Genomic DNA, 9,660 nt, shown 5'->3' on the forward strand with positions numbered 1-9,660 from the left:
AGAAAGTTCAATAATACTTTGTGATGTTGCAATTCTTAATAATACTTCACAAAAGATTTTAAGGAATTCACTTTCCGGGGCATGTTAAATTGAAGACCCAGCATGGTTGAATCATTTTCTTAATTTCACCTTTATGAATCTAACAATATTTGATCCAGTCGTTTACTTTCATTTCAAAAAGCAGATCATGTTTCCACACACAGAACAGACCAAAAAAGGCATATATTATAAAATACAATACATTACAGTACAGTACAATAACAAGTAACAACCATAGCAGCCATACAAACAATCCGAGCACTTGATTTTCCCACTAACTCATACTAGGAGGGAAATCCACAAGAGATAATATGCAAATAGAAAGAACCAATTACCAAATTCAAAGAGTGTTAACTCGGGGACAAATACGAGCTCGTAGTGGATTCTTCATTACAACAGTGAATTCTTGCTTCTCCGAGAGATCAACACCATATCCTTCCACAGGATTCCATTGAAAATGCCAAATCAGATTAGCCACAAAATATTCTAAATGAAGCATAGCCAACGCATAGCCAGGACATATTCTCCTCCCTGCACCGAACGGCATCATCTTGATCTCTCTACTTCCTGTTATATCAAAGGATTCCTTATCTGATCCTTCCACTAAGAACCTCTCTGGCTTAAACTCCAAGGGATCCTCCCACACATTTGGGTCTAAGGCCATGTCCGCAAGCATGAAATTGATGGTCACATTCTTTGGGATTACGTAGCCGTTCAGTTCAACTTCCTCTGTCACCTTGTGTGGAAACAGAATGTGACCAGGTGGGTGCCGCCTAAGGCCTTCCAATATCACTGCTTTCAAGTAGGGCATTTTTTGCAAATCTTCCTCCTTCACCACCTCTTCTGTCGACTCGCTCTTTTTTTCACCCACTACACTGGCAATTTCTTGATATAGCTTGTCCTGAATGGTAGGATTTTTAACCAAGTTGGCCATAATCCATTGCAAGGCAGTGGAGGTCGTATCAGTTGCGGCGGTTAGGAATTCAATGCAGAGGCCAACGATTTCTCGATGATTGAGTTTTCTTTTTTCATCTGGCCACTCCAAATTCAATAGAGTATCCACATAACACGTCACAAATTCATCCTCCAACTCACCATGCTCGGTTTTTTGTTCTTTGGCCTTGATTCGTGCTTCAATCAAAGGAAGGTAGGTTTTCTCTTGCTCTTGTCCTAGTTCATAGAATTCCTTCCAGAGCTTCCCAAAAATTAGCTTTCCAAGTCTAGGAAAGATAGCGAGTACTTTGAAACGTCGGAGTCCCAAGAGGAACTTCACTAGCATATTTTCAATTTTTTTGATTTGAGGTTCGTCAAGTTTGTCCCCAAAACACATCAAGACAAGAAGACAGAACATAGCATACTGAAAATGATCAACTAACTTCACGGAATCGTCTTGTTTGCCACGGAGCTGTTTAAGGAGGATATCCAACACCCAGGCTCGGGCTTTGGAATAGGACTTGATGCGAGAAGGATGGAGCATTTCTGAAGTCAAGTTTCGACGGAGCAGACGCCATGTTGAGCCATAAGGTGCACTGTTGATGACGCGGGTTTCATTGTTCGAATCTACACTTTCCCGGTCAGAGAAAACAGAGCCTTTCTGGACTAAAGCTTGGTAGGCTAAAGAATGACTAGATACGAATATGGTGGTACGGGTCCCCATATTGAGGGTGATCATAGGACCATACTTAGCCTTGAGATCAACGAGTATGCGTTCCACGTCGATGATGCCCCTCCTGGCCCATAAAAAAGTGCCGATCACCGGCCAAGTGTAGGGTCCCGGTGGGAGTTTCTTCTTGGACTTGGAATTAGAAGAGATGATAGTATCAAAAAGGGATTTGAGGAAGAAAGAGATACATAAAGTGACAACAATAATAAACCAGGTTTCCATTATTACTGTATTATTTTTCTACTTGTATCGCATTTATTATACGAGAGTCAATTTAATTAATCTTTCAATCTAAATTGAATCAAATTCATTAAATATTTTTTAAAGAATTTTAAATTTTAAAACTTAGATATTTGAAAATTATTAAATAAAAAATAAACTCATACTAAAATAGATTTTCAAATATCAATCATGACTCTGATAATGGAAACATGATAACTAAAAATAAATGAGCAATAAGTAAAAATAAATTGATTCTCCTTTAGATACTGAGAAGAAAAATCATTTTGGTTGAGAAATTTATAAGAAAAGTGATAAATAATTCAAGGGGAAAGAAGAAAGAATCAATCTATTTAGGAAATTCATATCAAATTAAGAAGAAAATAAGGTGAAATTTGCTTTGTTTTTGAAAGGTACCAAAATTAGTACTGATATTATTTCTTTCAGCTTCTTTATTCTACTGATTCCTTTCTTTTTTTATTTTTCTTTAAAATATTTCTATTTCATTTTTTCTTATGTATAAATCTATTTTATGGAATTCATATCAAATTAATTAGGAGGAGAGTAAAGAGAAATTTGTTTAGTAATTTGAATGGAATTGAAATTAGTACTAAAAATTAGAAGGAGAACACGAATAAGCTAAGATGCTAAGCGTGGATCAATGTGCTTCTTCGGTTCACGATTACTTGTGGCTTTCTATTTTATGAGATTCAATTTAGTGGCGTTTAGTCACTAAAATTAATTATTTCTTTTACTTTATTTGAACATTTTCAAATTGAAGTTGGAGTTGTGTATTATCATAGTTTTGTATTCTCTTTGTTTTGTATTAGTTGACCTTTTTAAAAAAATATTTATTTTAATTTTATTGTTCAAGTTCTAAAAATAGGAATATTTTATACATATGTTTTCAATTTTACCCTTGATAAGTATACTAAATACATCAATAGTTTTCAAAATTATTGAATGGTGCATAAATGATCTCAATTCTCAATTCTCAAAATTAAATGATTATTACTAGTTTCAATTATAAATACTCAATGTTCTAGACATAATATAGTGATGGAGTAATATGTATCAAACTTAAATGTTTAATCATTGCATTGATTATTACATTTTAAAAGACATTCATGGATAAATATGTAAAATGAATCTTTTATTATTGGCTTCTTAATGGGTGTCCAAGTCCATAGAGGCCAACTAATACGAAATAGAGGAAGTAATGAATTTTAGAATTCTGATGCAGGCAAAGTTCATGATTCGATTTGGATCGATTTTTTATCACAATCATAGCCAACCCAATTAAGTTGATTTTTAAAATCCTAAAATCAAACTAAATCAAATAAAAACCTTGATTTGGTTCAATTTTTCGATTTATGATTAGCTAATGATAATAGTAAAACAATGAAACTTGAGACAACCATTTCAAATGAACATTATGAATAAATAAATTTTTTTCTACTAACGGAAGATGAATGTATGTGAATCTTCTATTATTTTTTAATACTATTTTAAAATGTTAGTATGTTTTATTTTTAGAGGTTCTTTCACTCCACCTGTCTAACATCCATAGAAGCAACATACATCCTTAAATAGAATGGACAACTCGTAAGAAATCAAAGGAGAAAGTCATTGAAGAGTTGATGACGTCTTACCAAAGAAAATTAAAAATTGACAATACACCATACTACATATATTTCAGTTAAATGATTAGACTTAGAGAGTTGAGTTTGGACATATTTTTTAAGAAACTAGGTTAACCACACGTGCAATTTGATTATCTAAAATTTAACAATTTTGTCTATTATGAAAATCTGTAATGGAGGGCGAAAAGTTCAAAGCACTTCTCAAAGATGTTTCATTAATATAATAATATAATAATATATATATTATTATAAGCACATTTATATTTTACTATTAGTAGTTTCAAGTGGTTGATGGATCGCCATTTTTGCGTTTGTCATGCAGTATCTCTTTTTCTTGCTGCTAGAGGCTAAGAGAGACGCATCAACTTAAATCATATATGTAGTATGATTATTTTATTATTATATTTAAAATCTTTTCTTATTTAAAGTTAAATCTTTCATTCATTACATACTTTTTACTTACTTAAAACTTTTAAATTTTGGTACTTCTTATATTTTTTTTTATTCTAACGTTTTTATATTTATTTCTAGATTTTTCGAATCTTCTTAAAATCAACTTTAATTTTATATTTAAAAATATTTTTAAAATTATCAATTATAATTCATGTGATTTGACTCTCAACAATCGAAATATAATAAGTAAAAATAAATGAAAAATTAGTTATTAAATTCAACTAAAATAAAGTCCAATCGTATTGAATGCAGTATCAGTTTTCTTCTCTAGACACCTAACCCAAAGTTGACAACATGCACAAGCTAATGTTTTCGTTTTAATTGATGTAACATTTTCTTTTTTAAAGATATAAAAAATAAAACTATTTGTAATACATATTTAGTAATAAGTTTATTTGAATATAATGTTTGAAAAGTTAACTTATCGAAGGATTATATATGAATCTGAATATGTGGAATCACTCATATTATAATTTTTTAATTCTTTTTTTTTTTGTCTTTACATAGTTCTATATATATTCAATTTGAATTATTAAGTTAAAATATTACTTTTTTAAAAATATATTTATAATAAAATAGGATAGCAAAGTTAAAATGAGGAAAAAATAAAGAATGATACAATCACATCATTGCATGTCATCGATGAATTCAATGATACGATAAACTCTTCTTATATTATACATTATAATGATGACTTATACTCTTGTAGCCAATGATGATATGACATTTTATTCAAAGAGTTCCTCTTTTTACTTCTTTCTCTCCATCTTTTCTCAATCAATTCAATCTTCATTTTCCGTCCCCTATTTTCCAATGTAATTAAATGACTCCATTGTTAGTGGACTCTAATCTTTCACTCTAGTGTTACCATCTTTCAGACTTATCGTTAGTGTAGGATCTTTCATGTAAGAATAGTATACTGTGCTAAACATGGACGCAATCGACACATGTCAATTGTGCTAACCACTATATACAATCTTTTGTTTGGATGGTTTATGTTAGGTAACGTAACTAATTTGTGTTGTATAATATTGACTTATAAATATAAAATAGATGATATAATTTTATTTTTATACAATGTCAGACATCAACAATTAATAAATTTATCATATTATATATATATATATAAAACATCATACAGGCTAAAATTATTCTAAAAATATAATAAGATAAGGATTAAAAATAGAGGTCGAATCGAGTTGATTTGAAATAAGACGGTTATGTGGGCCAGGATGGGCCAACCCGGAATCGACCCGTGTCATTTAACCAGTTTGTGGGCTGGGCTGAGTCCAGGTTGGGGTCTAAGTGGGCCGGGCTATATAGTAAAAAAATTAAAAACAACTCTAACCCGGCTCACTTAACCCAATCTGGTCCAATCCACCTAAATCCGGTCAAACTCGATTAAAAAAATGGTCAAACCTGATAAAAAATATAAGAAAAAAAACTTTTTTTCAATATACATTATATATACTCACCTATATACATTATAAATACGTTAAACAATATATATACACTATATATATAGTATATACTACATTAGAATTTAAAAAAAATACACGCCTATACACAATTACACATATATACACACCATCCAATATATATGTATTACTTTAAAGTTTAAATAAAATATACTACAATATATATATATATATATATATATATAGTTATATACTAATTTATAAAACATATACACATGTATACGTTAAATATACACATCTATAGAAGATATATACACATGTACACGCATCATTCAATGTATATATACTAATACTAGTAAAATATACTATAATATTTATACATTAAAATATATATAGATATAGTTATATACTAATTTATAAAACATATACACATGTATACGTTAAATAAACACGTTTAGTCTATAGAAAATATATTCACATATATACACTCTATTCTATGTATATGTAATACTTTAAATTAAATATACTACAATATATCTACATTACAATATATATATATATATATATATATATATATATATATGGTTATATATAGTTATATACTAATTTATAAAACATATACACATGTATACGCTAAATATACACGTCTATAGAAGATATATACACATGTATACACACCATTGAATGTATATATACTACTACTAATAAAATATACTACAATATATATACATTACAATCTATATATAGATATAGTTATATACTAATTTATAAAATATATACGTATGTATACGTTAAATATACACGTCTATAGAAGATATATACACATGTATAGGCACCATTCAATGTATTTATACTACTACTAATAAAATATACTACAATATATATACATTACAATATATATATATATATACTAATTTATAAAACATATACACATGTATACGTTAAATATACACGTCTATAGAAGATATATTCACATATATACACTCTGTTCTATGTATATGTAATACTTTAAATTAAAACTACTACAATATGAATACATTAAAATATATATATATATATATATACATACATATATATATATACACATGTATACATTAAATATACATGTCCATAGAAGATATATACACATATATACTCACCATTCAATGTATATATACTACTACTAATAAAATATACTACAATATATATACATTACAATATATATATATATATGTGTGTGTGTGTGTGTGTATATATAGAGAGAGAGAGAGTTATATACTAATTTATAAAATATATACACATGTATACGTTAAATGTACACATCTATAGAAGATATATACACATGTATACACACCATTCAATGTATATATACTAATACTAATAAAATATACTACAATATATATACATTACAATATATATATATATATATATATAGTTATATACTAATTTATAAAATATATATACACGTATACGTTAAATATACACGTCTGTAGAAGATATATACACATGTATACGCACCATTCAATGTATTTATACCACTACTAATAAAATATACTATAATATATATACATTACAATATATATATATATATATAGTTATATATAGTTATATACTGATTTGTAAAACATATACACATGTATACGTTAAATATACACGTCTATAGAAGATATGTTCACACATATATACTCTATTCTATGTATATGTAATACTTTAAATTAGATACACTACAATATACATACATTACAATATATATATATATATGTATGTATATATATAGTTTTGTACTAATTTATAAACATATACACATGTATATGTTAAATATACACGTCTATAGAAGATATATACACATGTATACGCACCATTCAATGTATATATACTACTACTAACAAAATATACTACAATATATATACATTACAATATATATATATATATATATATATATATATATATATATAGTTATATACTAATTTATAAAGCATATTCACATGTATACGAAATATACACATCTATAGAAGATATATACACAAATATACAAAACATATGCTACTTAATATAATAAATTAATAATATTTGGTAGTAAATTAATAAAATATTATAAGTAAGTTTTAAATTTAAATTAGAAAACTAGAAATTCAATTTAAAATTTTAAAAGCATTAAATGAAAAAATATAAAAAGTAAGGACTAAGGAGTGAATGAATTTGAGGAATTTTATTGATTGCAAAATGATCCAAAATTTATAATTTAAATAAATTTTAAAACTCAATTTAAAAAAAAAAATTGAATCCGGGCCGGGACAGTTAACCGGCGGGCCTGGATCGGGCTAGGTTCGGGCCGGGTTAACCGGGCCTAAATTAAAAAAATAACCAGCCCGGGACCCGGAACCCTAAAGCCTTAGGGCTTATCGGGCTGGGTCAAACCAGGCTGGGTCCTTTAAGTGGGCCAGGTAGGGTCGGGTCAGCCCGGCCCACTTGACAGGCTTAGTTTGAAATGAGGTTTGATAGGCTTATTGGATCGAATAGTGGGTTTTGATTAATTATTTGGGATAAAAAAAGTAAAACAAAATGGGACAAATATATCCTCAAACTATGATAAATGGTACGTAGATACTCTCCGTCATACTTTGGTACACATGTAGAGAATGACTGATCAACATAATGAAGAAGATCAAGATAGCAGTTTAACTGTAGCTTCCAAATACAGTTATTGCAATGTTTTCTATTACTAGCCGTTAGTATTAGTTAAGTAGTTAGTAACTAACTCTCAAAGTTAGTTAGTAACCACAACTATATATATGAAGTGTACAAGTTTATCAAGATGAAGAAAAATAAGGAATACCTTATACTCTTCTTCTCTGCTTCTTCAATATTCATTTCATCTCTATACTTCCTCTTCTGATGAGTTCTTAATCAGCTTCTTGCTGATGTTCTTCATTCAATTCTTGTAAAACTTCATGGTATCAGAGACTCTCAACTGGTATTACTAGTTGAACACCTCGATCAAGCATTCCGCTAAAAGATTGATACACAATTTTGTTGATTCTGACAACTAAGAATGGCAAATACCGGAAAGGGTACAGAGTCCCATGGATTGGAGGTTGAGCCACAAAGTGGAACTGGTGGCATGCAAAGTCATGGAATTGATCATAATCATCCTCTTTTCCTTTATTCTTCAGATGTAAGTGGTGTGCAAATTATATTTTTTCTACTTACAAGTGCAGAGAATTATTCCTTGTAGTATAGATCTATGAAAGTGGCATTGTTAGGAAGAAATAAATTTGGTCTAGTCGATGGAACATGCACTAAAGATAAGTTTCCAGGATTAGAGAACAATTGGGAAAGAGTCAATGCAGTGGTACTGTCATGGATTATGAATGCTGTAGATAAAAGTTTGCTTGGGGGTATCATGTATGCTTCTTGTGCCCAATATGGCTGGAAAGATCTGGCTGAGAGATACAACAAAATAGATGGGTCAAGGACCTTCAAACTACATAAGGAGATTGCCACACTAACTCAAGGAACCAGTTTTGTACCTGTTTACTTCTCAAAATTAAAAAGGTTATGGGAAGAGTTTGAGGCATTAGTACCTGCTCCATATTGTGAATGTGATAAGTCTAGAGAGTATGTGGTACATTTGTAGAAGTTAAAACTATTTCAATTTTTCATGGGGTTAAATGATTCTTATTTGCAAGCAAGATCACAGATCTTGTTAATGGGGCCCCTTCCTTCTATAAATCAAGCTTACTGTATGATAATGTCTGATGAAAGCCAAAATTCTGTGGTGGCTTCAACAGGAATCTTGGGTCCTAATCCTTTACCAGGGCAACAGAATTTTGAGATAGCTGCATATTCTAGAAATAGTGGATCTCAAAAGTTCAAAAAAGGGGGTCATCTATTTTGTGACTACTGCAAACTCAAGAACCATACAAGAGAAACTTGATACAAGTTAATATTTTATCCACAAGACTCTAGGTTCAAGAAGAAAGGGCCTAATACTGCATACAATGCAGTTTCTGAACACCTGACTCAAGATCATGGAGGTTTCAGATATGTGTAATACCTGAGAATCCTAATCGATAGTGGAACCATGATTCAAGCTCATGATAGATAAATCCTAGTGATATAGTAGTTTTATGATCAAGTTTGATGTGTATTAAGGCCTTAAATACGTCCTAGCTATTAGGCGAATCAAAACATCCCTTACCGATTGAATTCTTGAGAAGGACATTGTCATAGTCAACTTCAAATG

General features: G+C 29.6%; 1 protein-coding gene across 1 annotated transcript; it reads right to left on the minus strand.

Annotated features, from left to right (window-relative positions):
* Positions 1 to 207: 207 nt before the first annotated feature.
* On the minus strand, positions 208 to 1,953 carry LOC107862944 (cytochrome P450 89A2-like; the record flags this gene model as incomplete). The annotated part of the gene is given in 1 exon segment (NM_001324844.1): positions 208 to 1,953. A coding segment is annotated over 1 exon segment (1,545 nt). The 3' UTR covers positions 208 to 379.
* Between the last annotated feature and the right edge of the window lie 7,707 nt (positions 1,954 to 9,660).

Source organism: Capsicum annuum, chromosome 3 (genome assembly GCF_002878395.1).
Source record: "Capsicum annuum cultivar UCD-10X-F1 chromosome 3, UCD10Xv1.1, whole genome shotgun sequence".
Taxonomy (NCBI): domain Eukaryota; kingdom Viridiplantae; phylum Streptophyta; class Magnoliopsida; order Solanales; family Solanaceae; genus Capsicum; species Capsicum annuum.